Genomic DNA, 13,473 nt, shown 5'->3' with positions numbered 1-13,473 from the left:
GGGCAGAGAGCGGCAACGGGAGATTCCTCAAAGTCTCAACCCTAACCAGGACCAAAGTGAGACACAGCAATTACAGGCCGGAACACGAAAATAAATAAAAATAAAGCACAGTAAAAAAAGCACCTCCCCGAAACGTTGAGCAGGTCTCTCCGTTCTGTTGTTATCAGACCAACAGGAAACGTTCGAGGTGCCAGGAATTCTCCGGAGCTGTCACTCTGTGCCGGTCTGCGCGCCGTGATTCGACACAGCCGCCGAGATCTCCATTTCCACGGATCCTCGGTGCACCTCGGACAGGGATCCCGAGAGTTGGCCTGGCTATCCAGCCTATCGGCCAGTTGCGGAGCTGCTCCTTCTGACAGCATACTGTGCTACCGTTCCGATCTGAAAAGGTGATGGATCGTAAACTTTTTGCTCAATTGAAGGGGTTGCCTTGGCAAAGCTTTGAGGTGCTCCGAAAACGAACGACGAAGGTTCTCAGCACTAGGGACGCCAGCCCGATGCTTTGTCTTCTTTACCTGATTCTCCACAATCTCTAGATGAGCAAGCCCCATCACGGGGAGTCCCTGAGAGCCCACACATTTTCCCTTTCACCCTATTATTAGGCACTTCATACACAGCTTCGTAACCCCCCCACATGAGCTATTAGAGTTACCACAACTCGATTAATGCTTCATACACAATCCCAAGCCGCCCACACAATAGCTCCCATCCTGGGATCCTGCAACCGGAATTCGCCAGTAGCAGGCCCTTCCTAGTCTTACAACTCCCAATATGGCGACGAGAAGGATGGTCCGTCATGGGACGCTGAGATACTCTCATTTCGAAGACCCCGACTATGGATGGCCCCGCTATGCTTGATGGTATGCATCCGGACGGGGAGCATGGTCCACATAGATGACCTCCTCCTCTCCTCGCACCAACGGCCGCTCGTAGTACGACTCTGCGCGGCGAAGCCGGTACTCGGGGCGACCGACCGGTAGGCCGGCGTCGCCTGGCCGCACGCTGAATGCGCGGCCCTCGGCCGGCGGCGCCATGACCTCGCTTCGCGTCTCGGGGTGGACGGTCGCAGCGTACTCGCGACCGTCGATATCCGGGCGAATGCTTCCGATCCCTGGCCTGTACCCTCTTGCAAACTCGTATCGCACGGGCTCACTTGGCCGGGCGCTCCCAGTCCGTAGATAGTCACCACGAGAGTCTACCACTCGTCGCTCGTATCCCTGCGGCGCTTCGTACCGGAGTGCCTCAGCTGGTCGCACAGATACAGCCCTGGCAGGCAAGTTACGATCAAACTCGCCACCAACTCTTGTGTCGTAACCTCCAGCAACCTCGTAGCGAATGCCCTCACCAACCGGCCGAACGCTGGATGCTCTCGCGACATACTCTCGGGGTGGTTCCGCGATCAGGCGGCTCTCTGGGTGAACGCGAGACGGTGCATATCCATTCCCTGGAGGTGCCATCAAGCGTGCCGAATACTCACGCTCCCTGTAGGCACGGTAATCGGGCCCAGCAAGTTCCGGCTGCGTGACCACTCGTCTCTGCGGGATATACGGCGGCGACGCCCTGCGGTACACGATGCCGTTCTCCTCAAAGGTTTCGGGCCGGCGCGAGGCAGGGTGAGGGGGTGCTGGGCGTCCATACTGGACGTCTGACTCGACAGCCCGGACAGCTGGCGCACCCGGACCGACCGATTGACGGACCACGGGCACGGGCCGGGGAGGTTCTATGTACTCTCGCCCAAAATCATCGACGAAGATGCGTGTTGGCGCGGCTCGGGGAGGAGGCATGACTGACACAGGTCTCTCGTAGATAACTGGCGGCGACCTGGATCGCTCCCGATCCATTCCTGGTCGAACGCTCATCCGTGGATCCTCACGCATGTTGCGGTACTGCGCCGGAACATCCCTGTGGTAGGGCTGTTCTACACCGTCGTAGGGAACGGGCTGTTGCACTACTCGTCCTTCTCCTGGACCGTACTCCACACGGTACGCTGTTTGGGATGGCGGTCGAGCAAATTGAGCGGGAGGTGGCGGGCGCTCCTCGTAGTAATCCATGTCGTATCTCGCCGCTTCAGCGGCGACGGGCTGAGCTTCGTGGCGGGGCTGCAAATCGACTAGTCTATCGTTTTGCGCCAGGCCTCGCTCCTCCCTGAAGCTCCTTGGCTGATAACGATGTCCGTAGCCATCGTCTATTGGTATAGGCTGCTCATACCTTGGCTCATCATAGTGGAGCCCGTCCTGTGGTCTCAGGGCCTGTCTCTGCCGCTTGGCTGGCCTCACATCGTGAGGACCCGAGAGGGGAGATGGTGAGCGCGGCTCGGGCTTGATAAACGGAGAAGCAGCAGCACCTTCAACCGCCTGTCTCTCGGCTTTTCTCTTCTTCTTTTTCGGCTTCTTCTTATCGGCTCCCTTATTCCCTTGCGTCGAGCTTTCCGGACTCGTGGCGGCAGAGGGCCCCTTCCGTAAGGCAGCAACTTGGGGAGGAGTGGCTCTGCGAGTTTCAGGTTCTTGTTGCTGAGCTACCGGTGGCTCACGCGCAAGGGCTAGAGGAGACACGTGAGCTGGCTGTGGAGCTATGGGAGAGAGGTTATGAGCCCGGATATATCTGGCGTCCCCAAAAGCATTGTCCAGCACCTGTTGGTTGGCCTGGTGGGGCCGACGCGGCTCGCTCTGCTTCTTCCCCGTACTTGGAGGTGCTTTAGAGCGGCTAGCTTCGCCACTGTCCCGCGAGTCAGCCGTGCCAGTGCCCTGTATTGTCTGCAAGCCTGGTATCCTGGTGATACTGCTTTGCTCTTTCTCCGTGTTCGGTCTGAGGTTCGCTCCTAGGTGAGAGTTCTGGGGGTAGGCAGCAGAGGGTGGGTTCCTCTGGAGGAGGGAGTTGGCATCAAGTTGGCTTGAGACATTCGTCTCGGATATCTGGGCAGCTAGGCCTAGGGCAACAGGTTGGGGATCAAGTTCGGGCTCGTAGGGCGAACTGTCTCTCATCTGCTCTCCCTCGGATTCACTGGGCATGCGGCCTTGGGCTGGCTCCGAGGGTGGCTCCGGTGTGTCGTGCTGACTGGAATAGAAGGTGTTGTCATCGAATGAATCACTCGAGGCTGACGCATTAGCAGCTGTTTCGTCAGTGGACTGAGCAGCAGTCGATTGAACAAGTGCCAACGCTCGCGACAAAACATCAGCGAGGTCGAAGTCAGCCAGGGGTTCTGGCGCCTGCAGAGAGGCCTTTGCAACAGCGCGTCGCTGTTCAAACTGCTCCCTGAGGCCACGCTCGAGCCTGACTCTCTGGAGTTGAATCTCGGCCTTTATCAAATCATCCGACTTCTCTAGTAGGATCGGGTCGATCTCAGTCTTGCCCGACCCGAACAGGCGGGGCAAGGAGGAGGCGGGAGTCGCAGAGCTGACGCCTGAGGACGGGACCCCCAGCCCCTGCAGAGACGCAGATACTGAGGGTCGCTGTAGATTCGCCTGAAAAGAGCGCATATTGTCCACTACATGACTACTCCTCCCATTCGTGTTGGCTTCTTGCGAGGGTTGGGTGGCGGCAGGGATAGTGGGATTGGAGGTCGGGATATTGGACGACGAGGAGGGTGTTCTCTGTTTTGCAACCAGGTGCGCTGGCTTGATGCGAGGATGGATGCCAGAGAGCACCTCATCACGGAAGTGAAGAAGTTTCTCGCATTGTTGAATCTGCCGAATCTCCTCGGCCGTGGGTGTGTCGCCTGCCCCCATGCAAGGCTTCGCAGGCAGCTGCCCTTGAGCCATTATGCGAACCTTTGACTGAAGCTGTGTTGCTGCTCATCGATGGACGACAATAGCTCCTGAATTTTAGATTAACAGTATTCCGTATAAAGATATAGATCCAAGGCCAAAATGAAATATTCGGCAGAAGGAATACCGACGATGGCACAGATCGACACAGAAGGCTGAATGGCCCAGCCAAATCATGAGGCTTTGTTTCTTTTCTTGGGATAAAGAGACGTGGACCAACTCGCGACCAAAACTAACCCATGCTTTCCAAGCTCGGGCCAATCCTGACAATTGCATTCTTCACCCCAGAAAATGCACGTGCCACATATAGCCAAGCAGAGCCACCACCAGCCCGTATTATATCTAAAAGGTAGGTACCTAGGTAGTGTAACAATGATTGGCGATTATAAGTAGCCTACCTAGTTGCGTTGAGATGGTTACGTCTAATCATTATGTAGGCAAGGTGCTTCTACAGGCCCTTCGATAGTTGATATCTCATGCCAAATCTCGTCTGTCTGTGCTAATACAAGTATGGCATGCACACTGTTCCACTCAGTGCAACTACTTCGCCCAACCTCTCGCCTCTCCCGATATCGGAAACTCTCTATGTCCATGAGCTATCAAAAGATCGAATCGTTTCCTACGACTCTGCGTTCCAAAATGGAGACGAGCACAAATGGGAAACAGGTGTTCTTCTTGTATGTGTGCTCCTCTGAGTTTAGCTGTTGCAACTGCGATCTGACCGTGGTTGCAGTGACATCGACAACTGCCTTTATCCTAAGAGTGACTCCCCCAGAAATTCTGCTTCGGGTGACAGTAACTAACCAGGGGTTCCCCTCAGGCGCAAAGGTACATGATCTCATGGCAGAGCTGATTGACAACTACTTCGCTACACACCTGAACCTCTCGTGGGATGATGCTGTGAGGCTTCACAGGGAGTACTATCAGAACTACGGTTTGGCTATCGAGGGCTTGGTTAGGCATCACCAGATCGACCCAATAGAGTATAACTCCAAGGTTGACGATGCCCTGCCCTTGGAAGGAGTTATCAAGCCCAGTCAGCAGCTCAAAGCTCTTCTGGCGGACATCGACAGGAGCAAAGTCAAGCTGTGGCTGTTGACCAATGCTTACATCAACCACGCAAAGCGGGTGATACGTCTTCTGGAAATTGAAGACATCTTCGAGGGAATCACGTACTGTGACTATGGTTCTAGCCCCCTTGTGTGCAAGCCACACCCGGACATGTACACCAAGGCAATGAAGGAGGCCGGCGCTGGGAAGGTTGAAGATTGTTTCTTTGTCGGTGAGCATCCCGTTACCACTGACTTGAATCGACTAAATTGCTCACCATCTGGTCAGACGATTCGTACATCAACTGCCAGAAAGCCCAGGAGATAGGCTGGAGAGTCGCTCATCTAGTCGAAGAAGGATACCCCCTTCCGAATACTCCGGCATGCAACTGCCAGATCCGACACTTAGAAGAGTTACGAACCACATTCCCCCAATTTTTCAAGTCCACACAGACAGGGACGCAAGGCCTGGAGTTATGAGGCCGCGAGGCCAAACTGGGGCGATGCTGGAGCTGATGAAAGAGGACAGTCCAATGCGCTAGACCACCATGAGTAGATGCGATAGAAACTGGCTATGGAGTTTGGATTAATATCAGACCTCTACCCAGGGTTCCCCCTCCAGACCCTTTTTCCTGCCGGTTCCCCCATTTCGAGTGGTATCATAAAAATCATTTGCCAACCCCCCAAACGCCGTTCAAAACATCCCCGCGTCATCACGTCGTTATTCAACAAGGCGTCCCTTTTCCATTGCCGTCGCATGTGCTAGGCATGTGTCTGTCAGGGCCGGCGAATGCTGCGAAGTACCTGGTCCAACCTGGCAAGAACCTCGTCCTTCTCCTTGACGGCGTCTAATCTTTGCGCCTCAGCCACCCTGAGTTCCTCCTCCAAGTCCTTGATGGACTGCTCCTGATCCTTCTCGCTGTTATCGAGGCCAGGGAGACTCGAAATCAGGTACTCGATCTGTTGCTCCTTGATGATGAGATCGCGCGCGAGTTCGAGTTGCCCTGCTTGGAAGACATCGGAGGGAAGAGTCTCGACTAGGAGGCGTCAGTGACGGTCTGCAACAAGCCAGGGCCAGGAATTGGCGAGTTGGGCGAACCTTCTGTCTGCTCTTGTTTGATCTCCCTCACCTCATCCTTCGGTCCTAGTGTCTCGAGGTCGTGGTGTCTTTCGATATAATAGAACGACGCGACAAATTGTTGCGCTAGCTATCGGAGGAGACACCAATCAGCAACGCCTAGGTATCCTATCAAGGGGAATAACCTAAAATAGGAGAAGCCTCACTTGGTCGACTGCGTCTTGCAGCTGCGTAAGTCGATCACCCATCTTGCACTACTCCAAGCTGTCTTTGCTCGGTGGGAGTATTATTGGAAGGGGGATGCGGTTGCAAGCTGAACGTGGCTGAAGTGGGGTATTTTTGGGGAAGCTGGATAAGAAGCTTGGGCCAACAAAGGACAGGAGCAGGTAGGTGCAGCAGAACTGTCCTTCCCCGTGCAATGCATACTTCAACACCTCCCATGCTGCAACAAAACTTCCGTGGCATAAGCTACTGCCCTCGGTGATGAGTGTCCTTGCTAGATGCCTAGTCCACAGGACTCAGCTCGTCAGCACTCGAGCTTCCTCTAACTTGGAAGCTCAGCTTCACCGACGCTTTCATTCCGCTACCCCTGGAGAAGAGGGCCCCGGTCCGCGAAGACCAGTTACGGAAGAGCTGATCTATCCCGAGCCGCCAGCGTCGAACCACCGTGACCTCCCTACCTTCCTCCAGTACGCAGAACGCTCGGGGCTCGACACCAAGTCGACCACTTTCGTTGGGACTCACTTCGAGTACGTCGTAGCAAACAGCCTCACCGAGCTCGGCTTTTCCCTGCGGAGGATAGGCGGGAGTTCGGATTGCGGAATCGACCTCCTGGGGACGTGGTCGGTCCCGTCCTCGGACAAGCCTCTCAGGGTGCTCGTGCAATGCAAATCCGTGCAGAGGCCGGGCCCGCACCTCATCCGGGAGCTAGAAGGCGCCTTTATCGGTGCTCCTCCAGGCTGGAGGAGATCCGGAGTCCTGGGCCTGCTAGCGACCGAAAAGCCGGCTACGAAGGGCATTCGCGACGCGCTCGGCAGGAGTCGGTGGCCCATGGGATTCATCTCGTGCTCCAGGACTGGCCAGTTACAGCAGCTTTTGTGGAATCACCGTGCTGAGCAGGAAGGCTTAGAGGGTATGGGAGTCGGCTTGAAGTATCCGCGTGACGGTGGGGAAAGACAGCTTGCTCTAATGTGGCAGGGCAAGCACCTGCCTCAGCTCGAAGAAGCCCCCGATGGATGAAGCTGGACCGCGTTTATTCGATCGACCTTTGTCCTCAGGGGTTAGGAGATACCATCCATGTCCTCCAGTCGCTGATCAACAAGAAATGGCTTGACCCCCATTGCCCCGACGTTGGATTCCTACGGGGCCAGTGTCAATTATTCCTCGGTCCTTTTGCCCTCTAGACCCAGTCGAAAATCTTTTACCATGGATGCCTGGGGAGGGGCTAGGACGTGAGCGATGCATGGAAGCGCCAGCTGCCCTAAGAAAGCCTACAGATTAAAGCGTCTTCAAGGCGCAACATATCCCAGGAATAGCCAAGCGGGCAACACCAAGTCTACAGAACCTTGAGGATCTCAATTGACCTCCTGCGCGGTATGTTGTGGGTGGTCTTGCCCTCGCTGCCGATTGGTGTCCCGAGGATGCCAACCAGCCTCATGGAGAAGCATACGCCGGAGCACTAGATTGACATTACAAAGGAAGTAAGGTGGCTGGAACCACCTGCTATGTAATTTAATCAGAAAATATGTCAATTTGCACGCCTCGGCGTGAGCCCCCATCTTATCATTGCGCACCCGGCCTGGCGGACAGTGTTCGTTCTACTGCCAAAACAAGGTTGCCTTTGCAATTTATGTTCTAAAAACATAGCATTTCCCACCTCCTGGCACACACCGTTCCTCCCAGGAGTATCCAAGAACGTCTAATCGTGTAGTCATATATCATCAACCAGGGCACTCGCCCCAATAGATTTATGTTGGAGAAAAATAACGTGAAAAGGAAGAGCCAAAAAAAGACCCCCCCGAAAAGATCCTTAATTCCAAAAACCAAAAAAGAGCGACGCCCGGCAGTTCTCCTTTCGTCCATTCCAGTATCCTTTCTGGGAGCGGCGTCATAGGATGGCAGTGTCGTCCCAGAAAAAGATCGGCCAAACACGTTCTATGCGCGCCATATAGCTGGAGGAAGTCACCGGCCCTTATACAAGGCGATGAGCCAATCAGTCCTCCCAAGCGGACTGCTTCGCCTTCTCAGCCTCGATTTGCCTCCGTCTCTCCTTCTCCTGCTCCTCCTCCCGGCGCTTGCGCTCTTTTTCACGCACGGCTTTGTCGTACGCCCGCTGCTCCTCGCTCAGCTTCGGTACCTTCATGCCCAGCGCACCGGCAATCATACGGCGAGCCACGGCATCCGTCTTCTCGGGCCGCTTGGGAGACCCGGAACTGGAGGCACTATCTTCGTCGATGCCCGGAAGGTAGGTCGGAGAGGTGACTCCAGCAGGGGAGATAGAACGGATGCCGGAAATATTGTAGGTGGGCGACATGGGAGTTGGAGGCGGGGCTTGGGTTCCGGCGTTCCCATTATCAGTACCACGACCGCGGCCCGTGTCTGGCTCGGTATCTGAGTCAGATGTCGCTTGGTCGTCCTCGTCCTCGTCCTCCCAGCTATCGGCAACCGGCGCAGCCTTCTTGGTAGTACGGGCCTTGTCCCCTTTGTTACCCGCGAGTGCCGTTGGTTTGAGTGACAGTCCAGAGATACCAGAGGTAATCCGGCTTGAAGAATCTGCCGAAGCCATAGCGACAGACGACAACGTCGCTGACGAGCAGCAGTCAAGGGGATTGACAATGTGAGATCAATTATCAAATATCAGGAGTCTCGCCCAAAGAAATAGGTGCTACCGAGAGGGTGTAGAGTCGAAAGACACTAGAATCGGGGAACTCGAATCTAGACTTCCAACTGAGGAGAAAAAGCGGACCAGGACAAACAGATATTAAAGGCGGGGACAACTATCTATAAGCCTCATTACCAACAACTTAAGGGTTCGGCTGATCTGGCCTCACTCCGCGTGAAGTTACCGGAACTAAACTGTAACTCGAAACCTTACCTACCCTCTAAGCATCTGTTCGTTCGTTCGTTGCGGGATGATTCCCCCGCATGAGACCTACAGGGGGTTTCCTATTGGATTGGGCAATTTGTGGCTGAAGCTTCTGGGACCCGGTTCATCACGGACCCCATGGCGATCATCCATGTCATCAGTGTGGCTGGTAATTCAAGCTCTTTTTTTTTCCCTCCCGTGAGATGCGAGGTAAACTCCGTCCGAGCTCGCCTCTCTCATTACGCATTATTAAGACATGATGGCCAATTTCTAGAGCCTCATCTGCCACCCTCCTCGCCCTCTTTAGAAGCCAGAATAGAGTAATTGTCAAGATCAGGAGGCATTTCCCTTTCTTGCTGCATTTTGTGGGGCCCCCTTTTACCCCTTTGCCCCTTTGCACCTTTCACTTGTGCATACACCCATCTTTTACTCATCTACCTCGGTCAACGCCCACTGAGCTTCTGGGCCGTCATTTACCTCGAATCCCGGATCTTTTATAGCCCCTTCGACACGATGCTCCTTCGGCAACGCGTTCCCCGGCCTGCCGGCTTGGGAAACGCCAATCTCCGTCGCCTGAATCCGTGCTGCCGGGCATCGGCTGTTAGATCCTACTTGGTGAATGCGCCGGGACGGCCCAGAAACGCCGTTGCGCCCCATCCACGGATCTCGAGGCAGTTGCCTTATACTGCACTCTCCATATCGAATTTCTCTACTTCAAGCACGTTGCAGAAACAAAAGGACAAAGGATTCTTCGACGGACTAACAGAACCGTTATCGGAGGAGGAGGAAAAGGCGAACCTCGAGAAAAACGAAGCCGAAAGCAAGGACGTCGACGAGGCAAAAGCCTCCACTTCCGACCCTTCATCTCCAGCGGGAAGCAAAGGGAATAACGAACCTCCAGATGGAAAGGGCAGCATTGCTTCAGGAGGGTCCGGGTCCGGGTCCGGCACCAGCGGCGATGGGTCCGGCGACGGAGGCAGACGGGGGCGGAGGTCAGGAGAGCGCGCACTCCAGAAGCCTATAGTGCCCGAAGTCTACCCTCAAGTCATGGCGATCCCGATAGCAAAACGACCGCTCTTCCCGGGCTTTTACAAGGCCATCACCATCAAAGACCCCAACGTCGCTGCCGCCATCACGGAGATGATAAAGCGTGGCCAGCCGTATATTGGCGCCTTCCTTTTCAAGGACGAGAACGCAGACGACGATGTTATACACAATCCAGAAGACGTTCACGATGTCGGTGTCTTTGCTCAGATCACAAGCGCCTTCCCTGTTTCCGGCGGGGAACACAACAGTCTCACTGCCATCTTATACCCCCACCGAAGGATACGACTGTCGACCTTGATACCCCCCAGTGCCCATGATGCGAAGAAAACGGATTCCGACGTGGAGCCTGCACCGGAACCTATCCCTCCCAAGGTATCCGACGAGGAGGCCCAGATGCAGAAGAAGGGAGACGTGGTAGCTAGTTTCGAAGAAAGCGCCGTCGCACCGAAACCCGACCCGGCACAACCGCATTACGAACCTACGTCGTTCCTACGGAAATACCCCGTCAGTCTCGTTAATGTCGAGAATCTGACGGAGGAGCCTCACGACCCCAAAAGCCCAGTGATACGTGCCGTGACCAACGAAATCGTGAACGTCTTCAAGGAGGTCGCTAGCATGAATTCGCTGTTCAGGGATCAGATTTCGACCTTCTCTATCAGCCAGTCAACCGGAAACGTCACAGCTGACCCGGCAAAACTAGCCGACTTCGCCGCCGCCGTGTCCGCTGGAGAGCCGGAAGAGCTCCAAGATGTTCTCTCGAGCTTGAACGTGGAGGAGCGGATGCAGAAATCCCTCGCCGTGCTGAAGAAAGAGCTCATGAATGCTCAGTTACAATCCAAGATCACAAAGGACGTGGAAAGCAAAATCACAAAGCGCCAACGGGAATACTGGCTTATGGAGCAGATGAAGGGCATCCGCCGGGAACTTGGCATCGAGTCGGACGGCAAGGACAAGCTGGTGGAGAAGTTCAAGGAGAAGGCGGACAAGCTGGCGATGCCCGAGGCAGTCCGCAAGGTATTTGACGACGAGATCAACAAGCTTGCGCATCTAGAGCCTGCCGCCTCCGAGTTCAACGTCACCAGGAATTACCTCGACTGGCTTACACAGATCCCCTGGGGTCAGCGAAGCGCGGAGAATTTCGGCATCCAGAACGCCATGAAGGTCCTGGACGAGGATCACTACGGGCTGAAGGATGTCAAGGACCGCATCTTGGAGTTCATTGCCGTGGGCAAGCTCCGGGGCACGGTCGAGGGCAAAATACTTTGCTTTGTCGGGCCGCCCGGAGTGGGCAAGACCAGTATCGGCAAGTCAATTGCACGAGCCCTCAACCGCCAGTACTACAGGTTCAGCGTCGGCGGTCTCACCGATGTCGCGGAGATCAAGGGCCACAGGAGGACGTATGTCGGCGCCTTGCCCGGGCGTGTCATCCAGGCGCTGAAGAAATGTCAAACCGAAAACCCCCTGATATTGATTGATGAGATTGACAAGATCGGCAAGGGCTACCAAGGGGACCCCTCGTCGGCTCTACTTGAGCTCCTGGATCCGGAGCAGAACAACTCTTTCTTGGATCATTACATGGATGTGCCTGTTGATCTCTCCAAGGTCCTGTTCGTCTGCACAGCAAACATGACGGACACAATTCCAAGGCCTCTCCTCGACAGAATGGAAGTAATCCGGCTGTCTGGATATGTCTCGGACGAGAAAATGGCTATTGCCGAGCGATACCTAGCCCCAGCAGCCAAAGAACTGGCCGGGTTGAAAGATGCAGACGTCCAGCTGACCGAGGCCGCAATCGAGGAGCTCATCAAATCTTACTGTCGCGAATCGGGAGTCAGAAACCTGAAGAAGCAGATCGAGAAGGTTTACCGGAAGTCGGCACTGAAGATTGTGCAGGACTTGGGCGAGGATGCCTTGCCCGAATCCGAGGCCCTGACCGACGAGGGCAAGGCTGCGCTTCACGAGTCCGAACACCAACAAGAAAGCAAAGATAGGGGGACTAGGGCACCGTCAGAGGCCGGCGAGAAGGAGACGACAGAACAGCCGCGAGTCGCTCTCAAAGTCCCCGACAGCGTCCATGTCACCATCGACCAGGACCGCCTCAAGGACTATGTTGGGCCGCCGATCTTCACGTCGGACAGGCTTTACGACGTAACCCCGCCGGGCGTGGCCATGGGCCTGGCCTGGACACAAATGGGCGGTGCTGCCATGTACGTCGAGACGATACTCCAGACGGCGCTGAGACCAAGCAGCCGGCCGGCTCTCGAGATTACGGGCAATATCAAGACCGTGATGAAGGAATCGTCCAGCATCGCCTATTCGTTTGCCAAGTCGGTAATGGCCAAGGAATTCCCCGATAACCACTTCTTCGACAAGGCAAAGATACACGTGCACGTCCCGGAGGGGGCGGTGCAGAAGGACGGCCCCTCGGCCGGCATCACCATGGCCACGTCGCTGCTGTCGCTGGCACTAGACGCGCCGGTCGATCCCACCCTCGCTATGACGGGCGAGCTGACCTTGACCGGCAAGGTACTCCGGATAGGGGGTCTGAGGGAGAAGACGGTGGCGGCACGGCGGGCGGGCTGCAAGATGATCATCTTCCCCGATGATAACATGTCAGACTGGTTGGAGCTTCCGGAGGTAAGTTTCAGCGACACGATCCACTCCCAATTCTTTTTAGAAAGGGGGGCTGACCGCATCCGCAGAACATCAAGGAGGGCATAGAAGGCCGGCCAGCGAGCTGGTACTCGGAGGTTTTCGACCTCGTCTTCCCGAACCTGGATAGGGAACAAGCCAGCAAGTGCAAGATTTGCGAATGGAAGAAGGCTCACGAGTCCAAGTCGACGGAGAGCGAGGGCGAGAATGACGACTAGACAAACCCGGGGGGCCTGGCTTTGCCCAAAGAATGCCGGATCTGCCTCACCCAAAACGCAAGGCCAGCTTGAAAAGGTAGTAGCGCATAGGGATGGACGTACATATTCACTCACACGCTTCTGTCGCCGCATATTTCGGGGAAGTTTACTTTCTTGGTCCTTTGCTCTTGGACTTGCGCATACCTCTCTGCCAATAGAACATCGGGAGCATTCGTGAGCGCGGGGGAGGAAAAAAGGAGGGGGCGCGCGGTTTAATCCAACAAACAACAGGGCAGGCGTTACAAAGGCGGGATCTGGCCATGACTAGACGAATCTTTCAGATCAACAGTGTACATACAACAGCATCCCACCTCCCTCCCTCCCTCGTGTCGATTGGCTTCATTTGTATACTTTGTACCTATGATTTTAACAGCAGAGGCTGTGTGTATGGTGTATGACTAGCAGGATAAAAGACAAAAGTAGGCAAGAGAGCGAGGCGTGCGCCGTCCATTCGTCCTTGGGTCTCCTCGCAGATAGGGATAGGATAGGATGGGGAGCTTCGCCTGGCCGGTCCCAGGAACAAATACAGGCCTGGGATGGT

General features: G+C 55.4%; 6 protein-coding genes across 6 annotated transcripts; 3 read left to right on the top strand and 3 right to left on the bottom strand.

Annotated features, from left to right (window-relative positions):
• Positions 1-605: 605 nt before the first annotated feature.
• On the bottom strand, positions 606-3,987 carry QBC33DRAFT_87329 (uncharacterized protein). Its single transcript, XM_060433143.1, has one exon. The coding sequence runs from the start codon at positions 3,756-3,758 to the stop codon at positions 849-851; it is 2,910 nt and encodes a 969-aa protein (XP_060282966.1). The 5' UTR covers positions 3,759-3,987; the 3' UTR covers positions 606-848.
• A 136-nt stretch (positions 3,988-4,123) lies between these two features.
• QBC33DRAFT_540100 (Haloacid dehalogenase-like hydrolase-domain-containing protein) lies at positions 4,124-5,719 on the top strand. The gene is made up of 4 exons (XM_060428035.1): positions 4,124-4,441; positions 4,498-4,526; positions 4,585-5,046; positions 5,103-5,719. Exons 1-4 carry the CDS (start codon positions 4,275-4,277, stop codon positions 5,291-5,293), a joined length of 849 nt encoding a protein of 282 aa, XP_060282965.1. The 5' UTR covers positions 4,124-4,274; the 3' UTR covers positions 5,294-5,719.
• On the bottom strand, positions 5,366-6,197 carry QBC33DRAFT_87267 (RNA polymerase II mediator complex subunit). Its single transcript, XM_060433142.1, has 3 exons — positions 6,098-6,197; positions 5,913-6,021; positions 5,366-5,850 (listed from the first exon to the last, which is right to left on the bottom strand). The coding sequence occupies exons 1-3, from the start codon at positions 6,137-6,139 to the stop codon at positions 5,591-5,593; spliced, it is 411 nt and encodes a 136-aa protein (XP_060282964.1). The 5' UTR covers positions 6,140-6,197; the 3' UTR covers positions 5,366-5,590.
• Position 6,198: 1 nt separating this feature from the next.
• QBC33DRAFT_87266 (uncharacterized protein) lies at positions 6,199-7,297 on the top strand. The gene has a single exon (XM_060433141.1). It carries the CDS (start codon positions 6,375-6,377, stop codon positions 7,128-7,130), a length of 756 nt encoding a protein of 251 aa, XP_060282963.1. The 5' UTR covers positions 6,199-6,374; the 3' UTR covers positions 7,131-7,297.
• Positions 7,298-7,886: 589 nt separating this feature from the next.
• Positions 7,887-9,014, bottom strand: QBC33DRAFT_87252 (uncharacterized protein). The gene has a single exon (XM_060433140.1). The coding sequence runs from the start codon at positions 8,674-8,676 to the stop codon at positions 8,104-8,106; it is 573 nt and encodes a 190-aa protein (XP_060282962.1). The 5' UTR covers positions 8,677-9,014; the 3' UTR covers positions 7,887-8,103.
• Positions 9,015-9,489: 475 nt separating this feature from the next.
• QBC33DRAFT_578582 (Lon protease C-terminal proteolytic domain-containing protein) lies at positions 9,490-12,893 on the top strand (the record flags this gene model as incomplete). The annotated part of the gene is made up of 2 exons (XM_060431076.1): positions 9,490-12,660; positions 12,726-12,893. The coding sequence occupies 2 exons, from the start codon at positions 9,490-9,492 to the stop codon at positions 12,891-12,893; spliced, it is 3,339 nt and encodes a 1,112-aa protein (XP_060282961.1).
• Between the last annotated feature and the right edge of the window lie 580 nt (positions 12,894-13,473).

The sequence above is a fragment of the Phialemonium atrogriseum genome, assembly GCF_030411735.1.
Source record: "Phialemonium atrogriseum strain 8032-3 unplaced genomic scaffold QBC33scaffold_14, whole genome shotgun sequence".
Lineage (NCBI taxonomy): Eukaryota > Fungi > Ascomycota > Sordariomycetes > Cephalothecales > Cephalothecaceae > Phialemonium > Phialemonium atrogriseum.
This window is presented reverse-complemented; position numbering and strand designations above follow the sequence as displayed.